General features: G+C 41.0%; 1 protein-coding gene across 4 annotated transcripts in view; it reads right to left on the bottom strand.

The window, feature by feature from the left end:
• Positions 1-26032, bottom strand: part of MAGI3 (membrane associated guanylate kinase, WW and PDZ domain containing 3) — a 237506-nt gene extending 211474 nt beyond the window's left edge. For 2 of the 4 annotated variants that reach the window (XM_041756277.1, XM_041756281.1), the window contains exon 1: positions 25705-26032. In XM_041756277.1, the coding sequence (XP_041612211.1) occupies positions 25705-26020 (316 nt within the window). In that variant the 5' untranslated portion in view covers positions 26021-26032. Of the gene's footprint in view, positions 1-24540; positions 24620-25704 lie in introns of all 4 variants that reach the window. The other 2 variants (XM_041756278.1, XM_041756280.1) reach the window with 2 other exon arrangements.
• Positions 26033-26106: the final 74 nt, after the last annotated feature.

Genomic DNA, 26106 nt, shown 5'->3' with positions numbered 1-26106 from the left:
TTTATTTTTATTTTTATATAGATACTGGATAGAAAATTCATTCTCTAAAAATAATTTTTTCCTCAAGATTCAGGGAGGAAATGAAAGAACAAATCAATTCCCTTCAAAGCAGTTAGAAACTAATTTCTAACAAAATTTATAGCTCATTGACTTCATCAATTTTTCAAGAATCATTGTGAATTAAAAAGACACTTTCAGATACTACTTGAGATTAGATATGGGAAGTGATCTAAGGTGAGAATTCCAAATGTACCAGGACATACATGAAAACCAGCATTTATAAATTAGCCTGACAAAAAATACAAGAGAGATGCTTAATTATACTATCAGAAGTCATTAAGGAAAATATAAGGTTTAGAAAAAAAAAAAGGCCTTTTGTAGTACTAAGAGGGAGACTGTGTACATGTCGATTTAAAAGCCCCCTGCTTCCCACTAGATTAAGAGCAATGTGTCCAAACAGTTCAGCTTTAATACTGAAACGCTGCCACTCAATAAAGAGAAGATTAAGTTTCTGAGAATAGGTTGTATATTAGGGTTTATATATTTGTCAAGGTTGTATTTTTAAATCTTTCAACAATTTATTCATAGCTTACCCCAGGTTTGGTTTTGGTTTTTAATTGACTTAGGGACTCAAAATTTAAGACTGATTCAGTTGTTTAAAATAGAAATATCAAGGGATCCCTGGGTGGCGCAGCGCTTTGGCGCCTGCCTTTGGCCCAGGGCGCGATCCTGGAGACCCGGGATCAAATCCCATGTCGGGCTCCCGGTGCATGGAGCCTGCTTCTCCCTCTGCCTGTGTCTCTGCCTCTCTCTCTCTCTCTCTGTGTGACTATCGTAAATAAAAAAAAAAAAAAAAAAAGAAAAGAAAAGAAAAAGAAAAGAAATATCAGGATGTCTGGGTGGATCAGTGGATCACGCCTTTGGCTCAGGCGTGATCCCAGGTTCCTGGGATTGAGTTCTGCCTTAGGCTCCCTGCATGGAGCCTGCTTCTCCCCCTGCTGTGTCTCTGCCTCTCTCTCTGTATTTCTCATGAATAAATAAATAAAATCTTTTTAAAAAATTTTTAAAAATGAAAATAATCAACAACTTTGGTTGTAGAGCCAAGATTACTTCTGCTTTACACAAGGTCCATCTGGCTATCTGGAGGAGGGCAGAAACTGGGAAATCAGGAGTTAAGTGTCAGGGATTCAAATTACAGAAGATGTTTACATATAGAGTACAAGGACCATATCTTATATTGATCAAAGCAATTACCCATGGCAAAATTTTGGATAGAAGACAAAATACAACCAATCACCAACAGGTACGCAGCATCTTCACTGGGCCATTTAGCTACCAACACAGGGCTAACAGCCTAGTATATCATGATCATTTATCAACATGCCAGTGACTGCTATGAGAGAAGGGCTTGAGTTTCTCTGCATTGTTCATAATTTAGTAAATAACCCAAAATAAGGGAGGACTTTTAGACCAAAAGAAGAATCTCTTTCGGGCTAAAAGAGCTGACATTTTGGGGCCCCTGGGTGGATCAGTGGATAAGTGTCTCTCTTCGGCTCAAGGCATGGTCCCAGGGTCCTGGATGAGTCCTGCTTCGGGCTCCCTGCAGGGAGCCTGCTTCTCACTCTGCCTGTGTCTCCGCCTCTCTCCATGTCTCTCATGAGTAAATATAATACTAAAAAAATAAAATAAATAAATAAAAGATCTGAACATTTGTCTAAAGAAAAAAGTAAACCTCCATAGATAAGAAGACAATACAGTATGATGAAAAGTCAGGTAACAGTTATCAAGATCCCCAAAAATGTTTTTTTTTTTTTTTACCAAGTAATCTCATGTCTAGAAATGTCACAGCTGACAAAGTAGTAAAAGAAAAAGTAATATATATGATTACTTCTGGGGGGTAAATTACTAGCAGCCATTATTTTATCCTGATTCTTTATGAAACTTCTGAATACAGAACTGTAGCAGCGCTGGAGCTCAAATTTAGGATGAATAACCAAAATCCAAACTCCAGACTTATTTTATAATATAGAGAGGTTTGCCAACCCCATCAAAAGGAAGCGAAGCTTATACTTCAGTCCTTCTGATATAATCTCAAAATACAGGGCATTCCCTCAATTTATTCTGAACAGCAAAACACCATCACAGAAAGCAATCTGGTAAAGACAACAGATGGGGAAAGGTGACCCTCAGGTAACAGAAGTGGAAGTGCCTGAAGAAACATGATGTGATGTCAAAAAAGGGGTAACCACACGGACCTGCCTTATACTTTCCAGAGTTGATTAAATTAGGCAGAAGATGTGTAATGGGGCAGTCTGAGAAGAGTCTTTATAGCACTGCTTGAAATTTTGAGTCATATATGACACAAAGGGGAAAATGTCCCTGAGTGGGTTTGGCAGTGATAATTTCTCCCATCAGTTTGGTGTAGCTTTGTACAGGTTAATCAGATAACTCTCCCTATCTGTTCTATAGTGGGAAAATGCCAAGTGCTGGAGAGGGCCAACCAAGGAGAGGGTACTGAGCCTAGACAGCCAGGGGACAGTGTCCAGACACCGGGAAATAACAGAAGCAAGTAAAAATGAGGAAGAGATCAGACAAAACAGTGTGGGGGATGGGGTTTGTACCAAACACTGATTCCACTTTATAATCATACCTACAGGGGATCCCTGGGTGGCTCAGCAGTTTAGCGCCGCCTTCAGCCCAGGGCCTGATCCTGGAGACCCGGGATCGAGTCCCACGTCAGGCTCCCTGCATGGAGACTGCTTGTCCCTCTGCCTGTGTCTCTGCCTCTCTCTCTCTCTCTCTCTCTCTGTGTGTGTGTGTGTCTCTCATGAATAAATAAAAATCTTTAAAAAAAAAATCATACCTACCTCTACCCTAAGCCCTCTCCTCTCCCCAATACCAGTGACACTGATGTTTAAGTCGTATCCCAGACATCCTATTTGATTTGGACCAAACTGGTACCAATCATGACCAAACTTTCCTTTGTTAATTGTAAAAATTTCAGGAATAGTTCATGCACATAAATCAGACATCAAAGAAAAAATTCATAATATGATCATTTTATTCTTTATAAAACCAGGTACAGGGGCACCTGGGCGGTTCAGTGCTTGAGCATCTCGGGTTGTGACCCTGGGGTCCTGGGATTGAGTCCTGCATCAATGGCTCCCTGCAGGGAGCCTGCTTCTCCCTCTGCCTATGTCTCTGCCTCTCTCTCTCTGTGTCTCTCATGAATTTTAAAATAACTACAACAACAAAAAAGGTCCATATTCATTTTATGGGAACTATACAAATGATATCACATCTCCTTCCTTTATTCGACTTGGTATCCAAAACCTAAGTAAAAAAAAAAAAAAAATACATCTAACTTGTTTAATTCAACTAAGTCTGTTGTAGTTGTCATTTTCTGTCTGTGTTATGTTTTTAAGAACAGGTTTTAAAAAGTCAACTCCTGTTGAAACACATATCCCAGGTAAATTTAAATAGTCATCAAGTTTGGCTTCCTCTCCTCTCCATATACTTTTTTAATTCTTACTGACAAAAAATTGAATTCCACTTGTCAAATCTGGGAGAGTAAACTGTATGTTCTTCTTGAACTTTTGCACCAAAGCAAAGCGCTTCTCAGTTGCCCTTCTGTCTAGAAAGTGTTTTATTGACTAATGTAAATCTGTACATTTTTCTCAGCATTGGTAATAGACCAATTCTATCACCATAGTCTTCTGGGTAGGGTCTAAGTTACTGAACTAAAGGAGCCATAAAATTAATAATGTATTATGGCTAGCTACAAAACTATTTAAGTATCCTGGAATTGCAAAGCAGAGAAAAATAACTGTAATAGATTAAGTCTAGAACAATCTCTGAAGGAAATAAATTTAGGATGAGATTTTGAAGAAGTACAGCAAACACTTTTGTTTGCCTATAACAGTGTATCCACACTGGGAAATAATGAGAAAATGAGGTTGGGAAGATAAGAGTGGAGAGAGAGTCGCTGGAGGATATTAAATGTTAGAACAGAGGGCAACCACAGCAAGGAAAGAACACAATACTCTATTGGGTTGATTTCCTTAAAAACCCAAACTATCAGTAGCCAATAAAGAGTAAGAATGTTTTCTACAAGAAAGAACAAAAATAACATCAATCTAAGATACTTAAGTCTGCTTTTAAAGATAAACATGTCTCATATTCTGATACCAACTCAAATCATTATTAACTTCCAAGCTTGATAATGACTTCTGTGATAACCTAGCTAGTTAGTTTCATCAGATAGAAACTAAAACAGCATATTTTTCACTCCTCAGAAAATATGGTACTCACATGAAGGAAATAAAAAATCTGTAGCCTATGTCTTTATGCATATAGGGGCTTTGCCACAGAGGCTGAAATTTTACCTAGATTAAATAAACGTCCTTACCTTTTTTGAACTACAGCTTTTATTACATCTTTAAACACACAACAAAAGATGCAGACAGATTTGAGGAAACTGAAACAAAACTCAAAGGCAAAATTCCTTGAAAGGAAATGAATCATTCCTCCTGGTATCTTGGCCTGGTGTGAGGCTTAGTGCATAGTAGGCACGCAGGGAACATTTGCTAATTAAACACAAAGGCTTTGCCAACAGGAGGATTAATGCTTGGAAGAATCCCAAGCTACATTCCTGGACCAAATATCTGAAAATGTCCTCAACTTTACGTTACACTGTATTTTCCAACAAGTCCTAAGTGATAAGTTAACTTTGTAATCCAATCAAATGCAACAGTAGGACCACATCCTTTACATTTTGTCTTTGAAATTTGGGTCCAAGAGATTTTTAGTACATATACCAGTTGGCAGCAAAACTTATCCAGTTTTCAAAATTCACTTTCATTCTTATTTATATGTTAAAATATAATCAAATTAGAATCTGAGGCTAATGATAACCGGCATGCTAATCCTGGATTCAGAAAATAATTAGCAACGTGACTTTGGGCATATCTCCTCAGTTTTCTCATCTGTAAAATGAAAAACCTAGGTATTTGAAAAACCTTCCTCAAGGAAATGTACTTATGACTGCAGTTTACTTTGAAATGTGTAAAAAACAACTGATAGATGGACACAGGGATAGGTTAATATAGAATAGAGTTGGGGGGGGTAAAAAGTCAAGAAAATAATCTAGATGGTGGATAATATACCTCTCCTCCACGGAAAAAAAAGCTCTTCGCTAGCTCCAATCTCCCATCTTTCCCATTCCTGGAAATGGCACCATCACACACCCATTTGCTCAAAGCAGGGGGGGGGGGGACTATTAGTTACCCTGGAGTCTTCCTCTTCCCCGACCTTGCAATCCATCAGCCAATCTGTTAGCAAACCTTTCAAGACCACTCTCAAGTCCATCCACTTGAATTCAAAGGCCCTGCTCTCATACTGGCCCAAGCTTCCTCCTCCTCCTCCTCTTCTTCCACCACTCCTGCCCCTCCTGAATCACAGACTTTCTGAAATGTGTACCCGATATTCACTTTCCACCTCTAAATTCTCGGGTGGTGCTAAGAACATCAATAAAATCCAGACCCTTACCATGGCTTATAGACCCCTGCTGGCCTCTGCCGACTTGACCTCACTCCTATGGTGGAATCCACACTGGCCTCTACTGTCCTATGACACATCCAGCTCTTATATTAAGGCCTTTGTACTTAGTAATTCCCTCTACGATGTTTCCTTTCAAAAATGTCACTTGGCAGGTTCCTTCCTTCTGGTCGTTCAACTTGCGGCTTACATGCACTATCTCCTCATCCGAATCTCTGCTTTTGAGAGGGGTTAAGTACATCGCTTTTGAACAGACTGCAGTCACACCTCCTAGATTCACGCTCTAGCTCTGTACTTCCCAAAACTGTATGACCACAGGCAAGTTACTTAGCTTCTCTGTGCCTAGATGGTCTCATATGTGAAACAGACAGAACAACTTCACCGGGCCATTGTGAGACTAAATAAATATGAAGGAGAACACTGAAAAGCAATGCCTGGCATATAATAAAAGCTACTGAAGTCTTCTCTACTACTACTATTATTATTATGGCATTAATTTATATTCTCTTCTTTATTTATTACCTACCTCCCCAAATGGAATGCTAACTCCATAAGATACCTTGTTTGCTTTATTTATGGCCATATCCCCAGTGCCTCCAACATGGTCAGGCACTTAGGTACTCAGTAAATTTCCACTGAATGAAAACATCACTAGCTCCTACTTTTGACTGTGGGACTATTTCATTTGTCTTCAGGAAACATTTACCTACAATGTAGCATTTTTTTCTTTGGTTTCAGAAGTTTTCCAAATTCTCTGAAAACAGACACATAAAGGAAGATCACACAGTGCCCTGCATCTAAACGGTACACATAAAGACACAAGTAGGGAACATGAGCGAGGAAACCAATGTAAAAATCACCTTCTCCATGATGCTGTAGTCCTTTAGCCTTAGGGAATTGAGATAGTAATTAGCATTTGTCATCTATCATATTAATTGCTGAAAGAAAAATATGTGATTACCCATAGCCTATTAATCCACAATTTAGTAGGTTACAAAGAAGGGGATCATTTTAAGGCACTGAGAGGTTTCTCTTTTTCTCATACTGAGACGTTTCTTAAGTAGCGTGGATATATTTGCCATTATAAAATATACAGAAGTTAACAAAGTACCTCAAACCAGGTGGCTCAAAACAATAAGAATCTCTTCTCTCACAATACTGGAAGCTTGAAGCCCACAGTCCAGGTGTCACCAGGGCCACACGCTCCCAAAACTCTGGGCTGGGTGTGCGCCTCCTCCAGCTTCTAGGGGAGAGCTCTCAGTCTGTCCTGCAGCCGGCAGCTCAGGCCCTTTCAAGAGCTGCCTCCTGGATCACGCGGTCACGTGGCACCCACCCCTCACCAACCTGTGTCTCCTAGGAACCCACCGTACTCAAGAGGACTTCGTCTTAACTAATTATGTCCGTGATGCCCGTATTTGCAAAATGCAGTACTGGGGGGTAGGACTTCAACATGTCTTTTTAGGGCACACAATCTGACCCATAACGTGTATCTAGGTATACGCTGCATTCTTACCTCAAGCTGCCAACTTTTCAGCTCATCGAGATATTACTTTTCTTTAAGGCAGGCACAAGTATATTTCTGAATTCTGATGCTCAGTAAGAAGAGCCATATTTATTTCTGCTCCCAATTCTCTAGGATAACTCATAGTTACCTCCACAGTTGAATTAACAGCTTCATAATGATGGGAAATATAATTCCATCAGTGATCTAAAGCAGCAAATAGTCTAAATGTGTTACAAACAAGTATCATGAATAAAATAATAATGATGATGGGGGGCCCGTCGTTTTAAAACAGTTGGCTTAGTCAGTTCAGCATCTGCCTTCGGCTGGGGTCATGATACTGGAATCCTGGGATAGAGCCCCACGTCAGGGTCAGGCTCCCTGCTCAGGGTAGTCTGCTTCTCCCTCTGCCTCTGCCCCTCCCCCTGCTTGTGCCCTCTGGCTCTCTCTCCATCAAATAAAATCTTTAAAAATTTAATTTAATTTAAAAAGTAAAACAGTTGGGGAAAACATCCTACCTGATTGTAGCTAACACAATTTTTTATTTTTCAAACCCATGAGATATGCAGTATGATACTTACTTTATAGATGGAAGAATCTAAGTAATTTGTCCAAGGTAACAGTCCATAAGTGGTAGAACTGAGATTCCACCACAGATTGACTCCAAACCCACATTTTAAAGTCATACAACTTAACTGTGCTTTGCCAGTTTTATGTAAAATTCCATCAAACCTTACTAAAAGCCATTTAGATTTGGCCAAAAGATGGCTTGGAGGCTGTGATTTCACCTCTATGAACAATAATGAAGACAACCGGTCCTAAAATGTAATGTATACAGTAAAATTACAGACACCAAGTGCTGTTTCTCTTTAGTCACATTGTTTTTAAAAACAAATAAAGGACAACAAAAGTGGAGGTGCTCCTGTCATCACCACCCCCTCCCCACCACATACACCCAGTGAAAAGATTCCTATAGCAACTTGAGGTGAAAACTCTGGGCAAGAAAGAGACCTGGCCAAGGCGTACATTAGGACTACACCCCAGTATGACTGTTCTTTCAGTTACGTTATGAGCAGTAAACTCATGAACAGCCTGGGGAGGCTGCACCATCGCTTAAAGAGAGGGGCTCCACATAGGCACAAAAAAGAAATTCTGACCATATCCTCTCTTCTAATCAGGATCCCAAAGTTAGAAAACAGCCACAGAAGGGCTGTGAGTTTTAAATATCATTTGCATAGATGCTTCTCTAATAGCATCAGTGCCAATGGTGGAGACAAAGTAGTACCTTAGGAGGTGAAAAGTTTGCCAACTGCAGGGAATGAGGCAAATTATACCCATTCCCATCTGGTATTTGGGGGGAATGATAAAATATTCTTTTAAGATTTTATTTGTTTGTTTGTTTGTTGGGGAGGGTGCACCAGCAGGGGAGAGAAATGCTACCTGTGCCCCAGAACTCTAGCCTTTGAGGGGAGAGCAGGGGGAGGGGCATAGGGAGAGGGAAAGAATCTCAAGCAGGCTACACTCTATGGAGCTGGAACCCCATGTGCAGCGGGGCTTGATCTCATGACCCTGAGATCATGACCTGAGCCAAAACCAAGAGTCAGACACTTAACCAACTGAACCACCCAGGAGCCCTAGGGAATGATAAAATATTTCTATATTGTTTACTTAATAAATAGTAAGTTCCTTAATACTGATGAAATTCTCATCTGCATTACATCACTTTAACAGCAGACTAACAGGCCATAATTAGGCAACGTTTTATTCTTTCAATTAGTAAGAAATTATCCTGAGACTATCTATTGGCCTTTCAAAGATCCATTTCCAATCGCTTTTATTTTAAGATGACTTTTTCAAAGACAGGGTTTGTTTACCACATGCAGTCCAAACTGAACCTCTAAAACAAGGATATCAAATAAGATATTACCTAGAGACCAGGCTTCTGGCATATTTCTAAATCCAGAAATGGAGAAAAAAATATATATATACACAGATGTTCAGGGGGTACAGAGCAGCTCCCAAATATCTAAGCAAGGACAAACATAAAGGAAAACAGAAGACTGCCACCTTAGGTTTACACCTGACCCTCTGACAGATTGGACAATCCACCAGGGGAAGTCAAGGAACCTGGCAATTGGCTGACAGGATCCCTCCAAGGTCATTTTTTTCTTTGGGAAGCAGAGACACGTGGGAGAAGCAATCAGAGTAAAGAGAAAACAAAAACTGGGGAGATGAGCAGAAAGCTAGCAGCTGATCAACGGCAGCTGAGGAGGCTGAGGCAGTGAGCTACAGATACTGCTGTGCACCTCAGCAATTCCTACAGGCACAGGTTGGGGCTACAGGAGGAGAAAAATGCTACCTGTGCCCCAAGACTCTAGCCTTTGAGGCTTAGGGCATCTATACAGTAACAAGCCACTCTATGCACCAGCAACCATAATTGTGCAGTGTTTATACAGGAAAACTGCCACAGAATAAAATGTATATATTTACAGTGGGCATCCCGTAGTAGAGGTTTCAATCTTACTCTAATATAGAATCTACTTGGGGAAGGGATGTGGACCATAAACTATAAGGTACAAATGCCTCGCTCTGGAAATTCCCCCGTTATCACACTGCTCCTGCCCTTTTTGACCTCCATGACCTTCATCTCTACCCCAGAAAATCTGAACCCAAAACTTTCCACAGCTTGTCTACTCTTCATGAATAAAATAAATTAGATAGATAGATGATAGGTAGATAGATAGATAGATAGATAGATAGATAGATAGATAGATAGATAAAATGTCATAACATTCCAGACTGTTCTATTAATGATGACACAGAGGGAATTGACAATTTCACATAATTCCAAGAACAGGGAGTAATTTATGGCTGCATCTCCTGGAGGCTAGAGCTGTAGGAAGATTCCAGAATGATTCTGGACCTTGGGAAGAGGAGTTCATGGCCCTTCCTTCCAGTGGTCTGTTAGAAACACCCCTTGACCTTACGACATGCATCAATTTCTTCTCCCATAATCTTAGTTTGTACATAAGTTTAGCATGGCCTTTTCCAACCTTGACTCCCCACCTGACAATGGGTGGTGTGTTTTGTAAATGCTAACAACTCCCACCATAGCTGTGACAAGTGAAAACAGGGCTGCGAAGATAACCTATTATATAGTATTTCCACTACTCAGATATAATAGATGTAAAGAAACCCAAGGGCGTAGATGGTAGTAAAAGGTACTAGAATAATTAGGAAAGGGCATGGAATCAAAACGAAGAAAGAAAGAAAAGGTCAAACTCACAGAAATAGAGATGAGCGGTGGCTGCCAGGGGCTGGGGTGAGGGGGAAGGGAAGAGATTGGTAATGGGAATAAACTTTCAGTTGTAACATGATTAAGGTCTGAGGACCTAATGTATAACATGGTGACCATAGTTGACAATGCTATATTGCATAACTGACATGTGCTAACTTATGTGTTCTCATCAAAATAAAAAATACCGGAAGATTCCAGAATGTTCTATTAAGGTTGTTATCCCAGAGGAATGTATTATGTATGTCAAATCATCACACTGTATGCTTTAAATTTATCACACTTTCATCAACTGTACCTCAGTAAAACTGAAAATAATGACATCATTGACTTTGAGTATTAAGAAACCTTTGCTTTTAACATGATTTGCTTATTTGCAATTTTATGCAACTTAATGTTTTCAAATGGCTGTGCTGGACAACCAACTTGCTCAATTCCTGAACATTTAACCATCAGAGTCAAGAAAGAGTATAGCCAACCCCTGTGCTTCACTGAAAAACCTCTCAGCTGAACTCCCTACCGCTAACTGGACATGCCTTCCTTTTTGTCTTAGTTCAAATCCCCAGGAAAGATTCTTACTGGCCCCATTCCTCTTTCTAAGTCCCAGAAATCACAGGTTGCTGACCAGCCTAGGAATTGGTCGTTTCAGCTGAGATGCCTTCCCTGCCCTGGATGCCTGCGGCTTATAGTGAGGGTTGAGATCAAGTGATAGAAAACACAGAAGTCTCAGCAGCAGGGACAGGAGGTAGGGCAGAAGTAAGCCAGTACCAAGATAAAGATGTTAAAAATCCATCGGCCTTGTGCTCATTCCAACTACAGGCCATTTCAAAAAGATGAGCTCACAGAAATGACAGTGAGTTATCAGGGAAGGGTTACGCTGCATTTAAATATGATCCCTAAGAAGACGAGCATGCGAGATAGGGTCTGCTGGCACTTAGCATCCACCTGCTTATAGCATGCCTTCCTGAAAGGCAGGGGTTGGAAAATCAGAAACTGTATTTTCCAGGTTCCTTTACACAGTTAGTATTTGGGGTGAAAATTCAGTTCCACTGTTTAAGATGTAGGACACAAAATACGGAAGGCAGAAGTGGATCGGAGTTCCATCAGCCTGCAGCTTTCAGTGGTCTTTGGTCGGCAAAGAACGTCACAGGATGTCAGAATCCAGTCTCCAGCTGCAACGCTGTTGAGGGACAGTGACAGAAGGCAGTGCCAGCATCTAGTCAGCAGCTCAGAGGCATCAAGAAGGTGGCCCAGCATTGGCCAGATACCACACTGCAGACTTGAAGCAGCTACAATAGCAATAGCAGTGGCTGCTACGGTCCCCTGTGTCACAACGGCGGTGGGATTTTCTTACCTTAGTTGCAGTGACAGCCTCCTGAGGACTACTTTCCTGACAGCTCCCATGGCATGTGGTTCCAAGGTACCCTAGAAGTCACTCTCGGATTCCTGGCCTAGAGCCCAGCTCTCCAGCCCCCTTAAGATTCCCTAAGCAACAGATTCCCTGTATTACATACCTTTCTGTTTCCTGCACTTGACCCCCACTGATACTACTAGAGTCTCTGGAAGACTGGCTGTAGACACATGTTTTCAGGTCGACACCCATGCTGTTCTTTCACAGGCACACAAATGGCCCGGGCAAGACGGTACCATTCCCACTGGTCACACCTAATGAAAAGAATCTCCCCAGAACTAACACCCAAATCTCCCCCTTCTTTTTTTTTTTTTTTTTAAGATTTTATTTATTTATTCATGAGAGACACAGGCAGAGGGAGAAGCAAGCTCCATGCAGGGAGCCCGATGTGGGACTCGATCCCGGGTCTCCAAGATCATGCCCTGGGCTGAAGGCAGCTCTAAGCCGCTGAGCCACCCGGGCTGCCCAAACCTCTCCCTTCTTAAGTGTTGCCTAATGCCAGGGAGTAACTTCTCTGCTGTGGCCAGCTCTCTGTGGCCTGGGACATCGGCTTGTCCCATCCCGAGCAGGAGCACAGCTCCCTGCTCAGCCATGTTAACCTGCATTACAGCCAGATGAGCTCAAGGACCTGAGCCCAAAGTGCCCTTGACAGTTCCTCTACCACACCCCTGAGCAGTCCCAAGCTCCACAATCCCTCTTCGCCCACTGCATCCCCTAGTCAGGCAAAGGCGAAAAATAAAAGGAGAGCTGGCTGTAATTCAGACTTGCGCTATCACCCCACCGAGAAGGGTAAGACGAGCAACAGCAATCTGCCATACAGAGCACCCATTCAGGAGTCTACTGAAAGCACTGCAAAGAATCTTTCTGATGGGAGAAATCATTTTCCAAAGCTAAAACAACAAGAACCAATACTTAAGTACAGAGCTGTTATACCAGCTTACAATTCTCTGACTATTTAGATCTAATCATAAGCTACCGCATCACATAAGACTACAAATGTCCTGGAAACCTGTGGCACATAATGATCAACATTCCTCCCTACACTCCAACTCCTGGATTACAACTGTTGCTAACAATGCTCACGCATGCTGATGGCCCAGCAGGCTGAGGCCCACCTGTGATACTTAATGGCAAAGCAATGCAGATTTGGTAAAGAGACAGAATATGTTTAACAGGCTACTTCTTTTTTCACCAATTTCACTACAGTTTCCCACAGAAAATCTTATGCCAGAAACCAAAACAAGAACAACCAGAATTCCAGTCCACACTCAGCCAGCTTTGTGCTAGGGACTCTGAGCAGAGTCACCTGCCATTGCTAAGCCTCAATTTATTTATTTGCAAACTCAGGGTCTTAGTTGGATTGCCATGGTTCCTTCCAGTTGAATGACTGACTTCAAGCCGAAACAGAAAACATAACAGCATGAACACTTAAAGAATAAGAGGTGCCTAAACTCCACAACCTGATTCAATGGCCTCTTTGATGGGACCACCTTACTGCACAGTACTTGAAGCCCGAAAGAAAAGAGATCTACTTGAAAATGATCTACTTCTACCTAGCTTGGCTAAATTTTACTTTATTTTTTTAAAGATTTTATTTATTCATGAGAGACACAGAGAGAAAGAGAGAGAGAGAGAGAGAGAGAGAGAGGCAGAGACACAGGCAGAGGGAGAAGCAGGCTCCATGCAGGGAGCCTGAGGTGGGACTCGATCCCAGGTCTCCAGGATCATGCCCTGGACTGAAGGTGGTGCTAAACCGCTGAGCCACCTGGGCTGCCCGGCTAAATTTTATTTAAAAGCAGAGTATACTTTTTGAATAGTCTCATACTTATTTTTTTTTTATTTTAAAGATTTTTACTTATTTCTTTGAGATAGAGAGAGAGCCATCAAGAGAGAGAGCGCACAAGTAGGGAGAGCAGCGGGGGGCGGGGGGAGAAGGGAGGAGAAGCAGACTCCTGCTGAGTGGGGAGTCCCATGCAGGGACTCGACCCCAGGACCCTGGGATCACAACCTAAGCCGAAGGCAGGCGCTTAACCAACTGAGCCACCCAGTGCCCAGGTCTGCATACTTATAAAACATTCCTAGTTCCCAAATTTATTCATTGTTCCATTCTTCAGAACATTTTTTAGGCCACCAGCCTCAAGATAAGTGTACGAACAAACACCTTCCTGATGAGTGAATTATAGAGTGAGTGGACAGGAAACATGAGAACCAGATATTATTTGCAGTATCAAGTATACAATTTTCACAAGTCTGTTTATCCTAAGAGTATCCGGGCTTTTACAGAGAACTGCTAAAATTATGATCTTACAAAAGGCAGCAAGAATTAATGCTAACTTTCTGGCTGATTGGTAATTCTTGGGAATAACTACTTCATCGTGCAGTTTAGCTATACAGATTAAACTGCAAGACCACAAACTTGTTTAGAAACAGAACCAAGGGGGATCCCTGGGTGGTGCAGTGGTTTGGCGCCTGCCTTTGGCCCAGGGCGCGATCCTAGAGACCCAGGATGGAGTCTCACGTCGGGCTCCCAGTGCATGGAGCCTGCTTCTCCCTCTGCCTATGTCTCTGCCTCTCTCTCTCTCTCTCTCTCTCTCTCTCTCTCTCTCTCTATCATAAATAAATAAATAAAAGAAAATTGCTTAAAAAAAAAAAAAGAAAGAAAGAAAGAAACAGAACCAAGCAATGCAGCTTTTATTTTAAGTAGCTGCCCAATGTTTCACTGCCTTTAACACCCACTCAAACAATTCAGAATTGTGGGGGTTTTTTTTTTTTCTTTTAACAGAGGAAAAGGAAGTAAGGCAGATTTTTCAGACACAATGAAATAATATTCTATTTGGAAAGTGAAGAAGGAAGACTTGAAACTGCTTTAGTTCACAGTCCTCGTTGAGTCTGAGACCTTTGCTGTGTTCATCTTTCTGGACCTTAGTTTTCTCATGGATAAAAGGGAGAGGATAATGTCTGACTCATGGAGAATCACAAATATAAAATTTTTTACCGGAATACACGTGTGCCAAAATACACATCCTTATGAAACAAATGAGACAGGAGTATAATGTATGGACATACGATTGTTACTCAGGAAATGGCAGCTAGCATTTTCATGGTAAGTCCCCAAGTCAGAATATTCCTATTAGATTCAAAGCAAGGCCGCTGACTTAAGAGTCACAAACCAAGGGAAGGTTGATGTATCATTTCATCCACCAGCATTTCACTATGAGATGGCTCTAGTTAGCAATTCTGACTCTATTAAAAGGAAATTAAATTTTTAAGTAGTACGGACATTCTAACTGTAAACACTGAAACCAGTGAAAAGCATCCTTAGCTAAAATTAATAATATTTTAACAAAATGTTCTTTTGCCCAAAGCTATAGAAGTAGGTTAAGATATAGTTCTGTGAGCAGAGATAAGGAAATTGTATTATTTTAACAGATTTCATGACTTCATTAATCAATATATAGAATTGATACTGGAGAACCCTAGCAATAGGCTTCTTTTTTTTTTTTTTTTTTTAATTTTTTTTTATTTATTTATGATAGTCACACAGAGAGAGAGAGAGGGGCAGAGATACAGGCAGAGGGAGAAGCAGGCTCCATGCACCGGGAGCCTGACATGGGATTCGATCCTGGGTCTCCAGGATCGCGCCCTGGGCCAAAGGCAGGCGCCAAACCGCTGCGCCACCCAGGGATCCCTAGCAATAGGCTTCTGCAATAGAAGCAGTGATTTTCCAAATACAACCTAAAGACATCCAAGACAGACATACACTAATCTAAAAATACAAAGTCACACTATGATTTTTGATGAATCACACCCAATACCATGAATGTTGGTTTTGATATACAATACCGTATTTACCAATAATTTAATAATATTTAATATTCACTAAAGATACAAACTACCAGACAACACTGAGCCAAACTGCAAAACTCCTACCATGCGCATGATACATAAACTGAAGGATGATATTCAAATCACTTTCCCGTTACCAGAGTTGAATATACTCATATGGTAATCAAGAATATAAAAACAGGGATCCCTGGGTGGCGCAGCGGTTTGGCGCCTGCCTTTGGCCCAGGGCGTGATCCTGGAGACCCGGGATCGAGTCCCACATCAGGCTCCCAGTGCATGGAGCCTGCTTCTCCCTCTGCCTGTGTCTCTGACTCTCTCTCTCTCTCTCTCTCTCTGTCTGTGTGTAACTATCATAAATAAAGAAAAAAAATATTTAAAAAAAAAAAAAAAAAAGAATATAAAAACAGTATGAAAAGATATTCAGGTACCCACCCCTCTTTTTTGACATCCGACCTCTACTCCAAATACCTACCCCAGGTGGAGGCAGAAAAAAACAAAGGGGGTCAGATTTTAGCCTACTGTGTCTGCCAAGTGACTTTTTTAGGTGATTAAACAGAAACCACATTACACACTTATGCAGTGTTTCAAAGAGTCAATGAAGTAGTTCCTTAATGTTTGACTTCTATGAGATCATAGTTAAAAGGTATTATTAGAGAATGCGTAGCAATAATACAATAAAAATGTAGCCTCAAGTTATATTTAAAAAGGCTATTGTCTTAAAAGCAAAACATCCTGGGGGCACCTGGGTGGCTCAGTTGAACCAACAGACTCTCGATCTTAGATCTGGTCTTGATCTCAGGGTCCTGAGCTCTACACCCCATCATGCAGCCTATTTAAAGAAATAAAAGGTAGGTAGGTAGGTAGGTAAGTAAGTAAGTAGGTAAATAAATAAATAAATAAATAAATAAATAGCCAAAAATCCTGGAAAGCAATTATTTTAGAATTTCATCTTCAAAATGGTACAATAAGATGAGGTTTAAAAAATTGCATTAACTAGGTTAATAATAATTTTCTCAGTGCCAAAGATAATTAAGTGATCCTCCAAAGTATCAGATCTACCTAAGAACAAGCAGCACTGATTAACAAAATCTTAATGTTAAAAAAAATTTGAAAAAGTACTTTTTAGCTGTACACACTAAAAAACTGAGATGTTGACATCTTTTTTTTAAGATTTGTTTTTTTAAATCTAGGGGAGAGAAAGCACAGGCTCATACACGTCGGGGGGCGGAGGAGGGACAGAGGGAGAAGGAGAGAGAGTCTCAAGCAGATTCCCTGCTGAGTAAAGAGTCTGATGTAGGACTCTACATCAGACCTTGATGACCTTGAGATCAAGTCCTGAGCAGATATCAAGAGTCGGATGCTTAACCAACTGAGCTACCCAGGCAGCCCAAGATGTTGATATCTTAAAGAAAAAAATTTAGATCAAAGCAGCTTTTAGGTTAAAAACTTCAAAAATTATAATATTTAAGTAAACTGAGTAAAATCAGTGCCTTTGGTCTATAATCAATACCTGGTTTTTAAAAAAATGACAGCTTTATAACAACTGTGTACTCCTGTTGGCTTCAAAGTAGGAGAGATTAAATGTTTCAAAAAGAGGCCATTTCCTGTAGTGTTATCTCCCCAGCATCCCATCTTTTAAGGAACTACTCATCCCTTGTCTCCTGAGGTTCTAAGACAGTGCAGACACTGCACTTTCTATACCTAACCGCAAGAGTAGACATGCCACACAGGCCTGGCCAATCACGGTACCTCATTGCCTTCTCTCTACAACTGGTCCAAAAGATGGGCACAAAGTCCCTGCGTGAAATTCGCTATTGGACTCCAGGACAAAGATGAGAAGCTTTAAGGACTCTGTATGACTTGGGGGCTCAGGGCCACCTTTCTTGCTACACTGAGGACTGAGCTGAAGAAAAAGCCAATACAGAGGAAAAGAGCCAAGTGAAAGTCCCAATGACCATCACTTGAGTGCATGAATTTAGCTGTTACAGCCCTAGGTATGGGTTTTCATGTATGTAAGCCAATACATTCCTCAGCCTAGATTAACCTCAGTAGTTCCTGTCACTTGCTACGGAACTCTTACAAACACAGAAACTGACATGTGAATTAGGGTTTCTTTTTTCCCTTCCTGATGAGATCTGACCTACATATCAATAGATACCTGTTGCAAAATGGATAACCACATCCAAAGAGTAAAAGCTCTCTAGGGCTGTTCCATTTAAAGGGGATTTTTTAAGTCATTTTATTAGAGGGGAAAAAAGACAACTTCACTTCATTCTATTTGATGAAGATCAGAAATAAATTATTTATTAATAAATACTTCCCTTTACCCTCCCTTTCAGAGTATTTTCATTCCATAAAACTACTTCTGTGAAATGTCATCATGTGTAGTAAAACTCCATTTCTCGGGGGGCGGGGGAGGGGGGCAGGGAGGGCTAGGTGGCTCAGTCAGTTAAGGGTCCAAGTCGACTGATTTCAGCTCAGGTCATGATCCCCAGGGTTGTTAAGATCAAGCTCAGAGCTCAGCATTGGGCTCAGCAAGAAGTCAGCTTGAGATTCTCTCCCTTTCCACCTGCCCCTCCCCCTGTTTGCACTCTCTTTCTCTCTCTCTCTCAAATAAATTCTTTAAAAAAGAAAAAAATATTTTTCAGAGTCACATGTACTTCCCAATCAGAACAACAATGAGAAACAGGGTATTCATTCACAAACTTCCTGAAAGCAAGAAAAACAATTATGTGTTTAAAATTATCTTAAAAAAAATAAAATAACAAAGAGCCTAAGATGCTAGAAAGTTTTAATTAAGTAGATCAGCTACTGTTCATAATACATACCCAAGACAAGGACATCCTCCAAATAAAATAGATGCTAATTTTAATAAATCTGAAGCAAATTTTCCTTCCAATCTGCATTCCATAATATTTTTTATAAACTCCAAATACATTATAGCAAACAGTTTAACCCTCTTTATTTCTTACTGAGTCTCTAAAACAGTATCTCCAGCACAAGTATTACTAAAACAAGGTACCTTACAATTTGAGCACAGTCTGTCTTTTCTCAGCTATTTAAATATGTCACAAGTCAAATGACAGTCCTCAAAATGTAGTCCATGCTCCCCTGGCCATGATGGGGTGACTGAAATTGGGGGAGAGATGCAGAACTGCTCCTGGGAACCACTGCAGTGTAGCTGCATGGGGACACAGTGCAAAGGCTGGCGGGGCGGGGGGGGGGGGGGGGGGGGGGGGGCGGGGGTTGGGGTTGGATGGAGGTATAATGGTGCAACCCTTTTCTCTGGAAGTCAGTCAACAGTGACTATAACAAAGGAAAAGGGGAAGTTAAGGTGGAAATTTATTTACAGTTCTCTTTTATTCACCTCAAATGCAAATTGCATTTTCCTATAAAATTGGCTAGGCTTCCAAGGCAACACAAGAAAGCCTATTATCATAAAGCACAGTACTACTAGTAACATTTCAGCTACATTATGGGTTAAATAAAAATACTCATTACAGGGGATCCCTGGGTGGCGCAGCGGTTTGGCGCCTGCCTTTGGCCCAGGGCGCGATCCTGGAGACCCGGGATCGAATCCCACGTCAGGCTCCCGGTGCATGGAGCCTGCTTCTCCCTCTGCCTGTGTCTCTGCCTCTCTCTCTTTCTCTCTGTATGACTATCATAAATAAATTAAAAAAAAAAAAAAAAAAAAAAAAAAAAAATACTCATTACATTATGAGTTGAGGAAGGCTGAAGGTAGAAATAGCATTAAGCACTTCACCAGCACTATTTCTAGAAGGAAAAAAAAAAAAAAATTTCAAGTTCCAATTAAAAAAAAAACTTATGAGACAATTCATATTAGAACTGCTTACATATTTAAACAATTAATATGATTCTCCATTTTCTAATTATTCTATAATGTGAATTTTGTGCATTTATAAAAAATAAGGTTTTACACACGTTCACTATTGAGACCGACTATACCGTAGACCTATCTATATCGAATATTCCTTTTTCTCCTCCTCTGCTTCTTACATACTACTGAGAGGATACTAGTTTCACTAAACCAAAACCTATCTATCTTTCAAAGCCAAGCTAAGTTCAAAATTCTTCACAATTCTCTCCGCAGGTAAAGGCATGAGGCAAGGACCCTAACAAGACACACAAAGGGATGAAAGCTCTCACTCTCTCTCGCCTCATGTACACATTTACCTTCTATGAATTCACTCTGCACACCCAGATGAGGATAATTTTTAAAATTGAAAGATAGGTTTTTTATTAAAACAAAAACAAAAACCTAACTCTTCCCTGCAAGCAAACTGTTTCATCTGGTGTTCAACTGAAACATGGCAACTGGTTCCAAGGTGGGCGGAAAAGAGGTATATAGTAGTTGTTCTACAAATGGTACAAACCAGTGTAATAAAATACATTGTGAGTATAAACACAGATACAATGTATTTTGAGGACAATTTAACTAAGGGCTTGTCAAAGGATAATTGTGTTTATATTTGGTTACCCTCTTTTTGTAATGACTTGAGAACCCAAATCCTCTGTGAGATGTGACCCCACATCACTTTTTAGAACAGGGTGCTTGGCAACCAATGAATCAGTCTAGCTCCCACCAAAATTCATACTCAGACTTACCTAAAGAGTTTTACACTAAAGTACCAGGAGAAGAGTAAAAAAGGTAAAACCCTTACTACAGGGATTCTTTACCAATGAAACCTTAAGCTCCCATTAAAGTGTGACTTCTGGAAGTCAGAGATCGTTTCTCATTCATTTATTTATCTCATGTTTTTATATCACCGGCACTAGCTGACATGGGTACACCACCAAATGGCTGTTAAAGGAAGGAATGTGTGCCAGTAATCAAACTTTTGTTTTCTCTTTATAAAGTAAAACAAGCACTTTTTGGGGGGCAGGAGGGGAACATTCTGAGTAATATCCGTTCAAGGAGAAGAGCAACTCTTCCCCACAAACAAGTCTCTCATAAGACTAGCCTCTGAGATATTGAAAATGTTACCCTTAAGAGCAGTTTTAAATAAAGGACATTCATTCTCTCTGCCAAGATGCAGTACTGCAAGGAAATTATTTCTCAAAAATTCAGAAGAGAAACAAAACGATTAATTAGTTAAAAGGGTCACAGTTTTAGTCTCCAATACCAAAACACTTACCCTTTGTCAAACCCTAAACAACAAAAAACTGACCTAGGAATTGGCAGAGTTTGAAATTGGTACCTAATACTGTAGTGGATCATAGAAATGAAATTCTCCTATAGCACACTCTCCAAACTCCTAAATGCTCACAAAATTTATAAAGCACTTGGAGGTTACATAGTAAAGAAACTATTCATCTGAGAAGATTATGCACTGACTTCACAAGTCAGATACTGGAGCAAAGGTAGATTTGTTTTACCATCAATTTACACAAATTAGAGACCAGGAAACACACACACACACACACACATACACACACACACACACACACTGAAATCTGTCTCTTATAATAAGAGGTTTTATCAAGTACATCCCAGAATCTCAGAGGAGGAGAAACAATTTCTATTCCCCAGGAACACAGTTATGTTCCAAGAAAATCAGTTTTAGTATTAAACTGAATAAAATAAAAATGGTCTGAAAACTGAAAAGAGCCAAATATTGTTTCTTCTGCCTCTATGGCATAAGTTCATCATTCACATGAATTGGATGGAATAGGGTCCAGAAGCTGAAGTTACTTGAGTTATTTTGAGGCCAATTTCAGATGCGAAAAAAAAAATTGCTACCAAATTTTGAGAGGACGGGAAAGTTTCCAACTTCAGGTTTATCAAAATTCAATGCTGTTTCTCTAACAAAGAGGCTGCCTCACCCAATCTTTAGTTTCTATTGTTAAAAAACAAAGTTTTTTGATTTGGAAACCAACCAGGCTAGCTAGTTTCTCTCACCCTTCCCGTCTTTAAATATGACAACCAGGGGATCCCTGGGTGGCTCAGTGGTTTAGTGCCTGCCTTCGGCCCAGGGCGTGATCCTGGAGTCCCCGGATCGAGTCCCTCATTGGGCTCCCTACCATGGAGCCTGCTTCTCCCTCTGCCTGTGTCTCTGGCTCTCTCTCTCCCCCTGTGTCTCTCATGAATAAATAAATAAAATCTTTAAAAAAAAAAAAAAAGCAAACAAATATGACAACCACCTAAACAAAACTCACAAGTCCCAAAAGAAAAAAAAATCCAAAAGTTAAAAGAAAGAGGTAAAGTTATTCATCATTGGCATAACACAGACACCCTTACTTAAAAGCTTCTAGTAATGTTTCTTCACCAATGGGGAATGGATTTCTAGGAATGTGCTGTTTTTAACAAAATTCCCCTATAAGACAGATGTCTCAAAGAGTCAAAGGCAAACTCTGACCTAAAATTAACTGGCATTTCCACAAGATCTATTTCAAATTAGTTTTTGCTTAAATGATAACATTGTTTCTCATGATTTTCATCTCTAGACACAGTAGCCGATTTAAGGTAGTTGAAAGCAGTGCGTGCATAATAAAAACAGCAGACAATGATTCCATGTAATCTATCTATATTTAAATCTCTGGAGTAAAATCCACATCATAAGCAAGCACTGAAATATGTGTTTAAAGTATATGAAGTGGGCAGCCCAGGTGGCTCAGCGGTTTAGCACCCCCTTCAGCCCAGGGCCTGATCCTGGAGACCCGGGATAGAGTCCCACATCAGGCTCCTACTGGAGCCTGCTTCTCCCTCTGTCTGTGTCTCTGCCTCTCTCTCTCCCTCTCTGTGTCTCGAATGAATAAATAGAAATCTTAAATAAATAAATAAAGTATATGAAGAGGTGAACATTCATAGTCTGGAGAATTTTAGAACAAAATTAACTACTACTATCATTAATCAGAAAAGAAACTACTTAAAAATATGCTCTGAAAAAAAAATCAAAGAAACCAATCCTGTTTACAGGACTAGATCATGAAACAATTTCATAAGAGGTCCAAAGTTCAACTTCCTTTACTACTGTGAAACTACAAAGTTCAAATTCAATGGAAAACTTTTCTCTTTGCAGACTAAAAAAAAAAAAAAAGAAAGAAAGAAAGAAAGAAAAAAGAAGAAGAAGAACCAAAAGAAAAAAAAGACAGAATTGTAATTAAGAAACAGTTGACCAGTTGGGCCAAGAAAGAGGTGGAACTAAAGACTGTCCTAGAAGCAGGAATGCACTGATTGCTACATACTAAGCAAGAATCTAACTAGAATCTAAGCTAACACTAAGCAAGAATCAGATTCCAATAAGAAATCCCCTAATTCTCTCAAGAACAGCCTAGGATTAGGAACCGTATTTTAAAGAGTTAATTTTGTTGCAATCTTTAATGGAATCTGCAAGAAAAAGAAAATACTAAAAGCCCCAAATCAAAGATCAAAGACAATCACTGCCAGAAAGAACTTAAGTCTTCCAGGTGTTGATGCTGGCTTTGGCTGAGTTCCCCTTAGCTCATACAAGACAAAAAGGAGAAAGCTAGGAAGGTTCCACGCTCATCCTTTTGCCACGGACTTTGTCAGAAAACAACGAATGTGAGATAATTCCCCACGCATATTACATCTCAGAGAAATGCTAAATTTACTCTTGCACTGTACTAGTTTCTAAATGACATGTTATAGATACAGTTTAACCAAGAGTTACTAAATCAAGACAAGAGACAGTGTTAAAGTACACTTTACAATTCCATATTAAAATGGAAAATCCATTTCTCTCACAAAGTTTAGATAAAATGAAAAAAAAATGTGCAAAGCACATTCCTTTTTAAATTTCCTTGCTTTGTATTTTCATACTTTTCAAATTTAATCCCAACAGTACAGAATCCTTGTCTCCTCTGGAGATGGTGTATATATGCCCCCAAAGTTCTAGGAATAACCTCCTCTAGTTCCTTAATATTTGAAGTCTTGTGCTTCATTGCAAAAACCTTGCTATTTTATAACAAATGTTGTTTAAGCAGAGCCATTTAAGAAAGCCAATTCATGTCATGCTTAACATGAGGCTATTACGAAACTAAGAACACTATTCTTTGAGAAATCAACCTTTTTAAATTACAATTTACTTAGAAACAAGAATATAATCTCAGATGACACACAGTGGTTTCCTTTAGAAATTACTGAAGCGGAGCATATCTTTAAAGAAATAAGTTTTATTATTAATGATCAGAAAATATGCTACACTCATTAATATAAACCATTCCCTTTTTTTGGCTAAACATGTAAAGTACTTAAGGTTGTCAGGAGGGCGAAATGTTACTCCTATAAAAATGTCAACTACATTCTGGGGCATGTGATGTTTATTCGACCCAGCTAATTGATATTACTGAATACACTCTAAACTTTGAATTATTTTCTCAAATTTGATATAAACCTTGAGAAAATATATAACATGCAATCAGACTAATATATTAAAGATCTCCCCAGTCTTCTAAAAGAATCACAATGACTTGAGGATATGCTGACTTCCTCAATGTATTAAATCTTAAACTATTTTTGAAAATAAGTTACATTCTCATTCATGCCCCTAACTAATCAAAACAAAACACAATGATGTAGATGTTCTCATTATTCCCTGACTCGTGGGATTTGAACTAAATGGCACCTACACTAGTAAACGGTGTATTATATAGTATTTTGCATATTACAGACAGTGCCTGACTGACTAAATGACAGCCCCCAAAACCTTTCTTCCACCTTTCACATATGGCTCAAAAAGTTTGAGTCCAGAATTCCTTAATTTGCAAAACTATACCAAAAAAAAAAAAAAGATGTTTAAAGTCTGCCAAAGTCTTTTTAAATTAACAATAAAGAAGAAAACCTTATGTAAACTGTAAGCTTAAAATGAATACGATGAAATAGACCACATGAAGAAAATCTTAAGATTGCAGGGACATGTGAGTGTGTGTGTATACACCCACAATACTCACACATATGTATACTGCACCACAAACCATCAGTTCCCATTAAGCCCAAGGACTATGAAAGAGAGATCTCCAAAGTGAGCTGCTGAGAAAAAAAAAAACAATGTGAGGGAGAGAACACGTTAAATTTTTCTCCCGAATTTTGTAGCATCTTGCAGTGAAGGGGTGGACTGACTGCTCTAGCCCAAGTCACAATTAAACAGCCCGTTACATTTTGATGCACTATGTAATTCGGTGGATAGGGCACACTCTGCAAAATTGGCTTGATTTCTAACAACGTTATGATGATAACGTTACCAGCATCTCAGAAAACAGAAGCACATTCTAACCAATGCTGGGCCGACCAAGAACGCTGTGGGTAACAACCACGGAAGGGCCGTCGCATACTAGCAGATTCCGCTGTGCGCAGTCTGATCAATGCTCTGAAAGATAAACCTAACGTGCTTTGCAGATTCGACTTGCATAAAAGACACCAGGGCAACGGGGGTCCATTTTACCCACCACTTGTACAGAATCTGTGTGAAACCAAAGATCTAGAAAGGGTTTTACTCAGAAGAGGCACCTAGGTGTCCGTTCAAAGCCCAGACTCTTCAACGGCTCCGCACGAGAACACGCGACTCCGCCTCGTATCACGTATCGCACAGCGTCGATACCCAGACACCTGGAACCACCTGCACCGAGCGAGCTGGGCTGTCAGCTCCAGGGCGCTGCTAGCGAGCAGGAAACCCTGAGGCAGCTCAGCCCTCCCGGGTGCACTAGGCGGCAACCTTGGCACCAAGTGCCTCGACAGTACAAAGCCTCCGTCCCTATTCGAAAACGCGCACGACTGTTCCAAAGAATATGCTACAATCACGAGGACCTTGTCTACAAAGGAGAGCTGAAAAGGCCGGCTTTTCTCTCTCTGGCCAAAAACTCTCCATAGGAGACGGGGCTACAAATCTGGGAAACCCAGTTTCTAGGGGCAATTCTAGAACAGCCTGCAGAGCAGCCTCGCCGAGCCGGAGCTCAGTTTTCCTCTCAGCAGAATGGACAATCAGCCCCGCCAGCCTTCGCCCCCGCCAGGGAGTCCGGCGCTGCCAGGGCGGCGAGCGACGGGGGGGAGGGCCCGCTGCTGCCGCACACCCACCCCGCTTCCCTCCAGACCTGCCACCGAAAGCAGGGCCGGCGTACCTGGCCTCACGGTCTTGAGACGGATGGGCTCTCGGAAGTGGCGGATGACAGCCAGGGTGTCCCGGTTGGTGAGCCCGCTGACAGGCGTCCCGTTCACCTCCAGCAGCACATCCCCCGGGCTGGGCGCCTTGCCCGAGACCACGCAGCAGGTGCCGCCGCCGGGCTCCTCCCGCAGCCGCCCCAGGTAAGGGAACTCGCCGCGCTCCGCGCCGCCCCGGACCTCGGCGCCCAAGTCGCCCGGGGGCCCGGCCCAGGAAACCGCGCACTCCTGCACCTTGCTGAGCCAGTGCTTCTTCTTCTTCAGCGTCTTCGACATCCCGACCCCCGCTGCACCATGGGGGAGACCCCGCGCGGGCGGCGGGGGCGCCGCTCCGGCCCCCGGTCAGCGGGGGCCCGGGGGCC

The sequence above is a fragment of the Vulpes lagopus genome, chromosome 5 (assembly GCF_018345385.1).
Source record: "Vulpes lagopus strain Blue_001 chromosome 5, ASM1834538v1, whole genome shotgun sequence".
Lineage (NCBI taxonomy): Eukaryota > Metazoa > Chordata > Mammalia > Carnivora > Canidae > Vulpes > Vulpes lagopus.
Note: the sequence above shows the minus strand (reverse complement) of the source record. Positions and strands in the feature narration are given on the sequence as shown.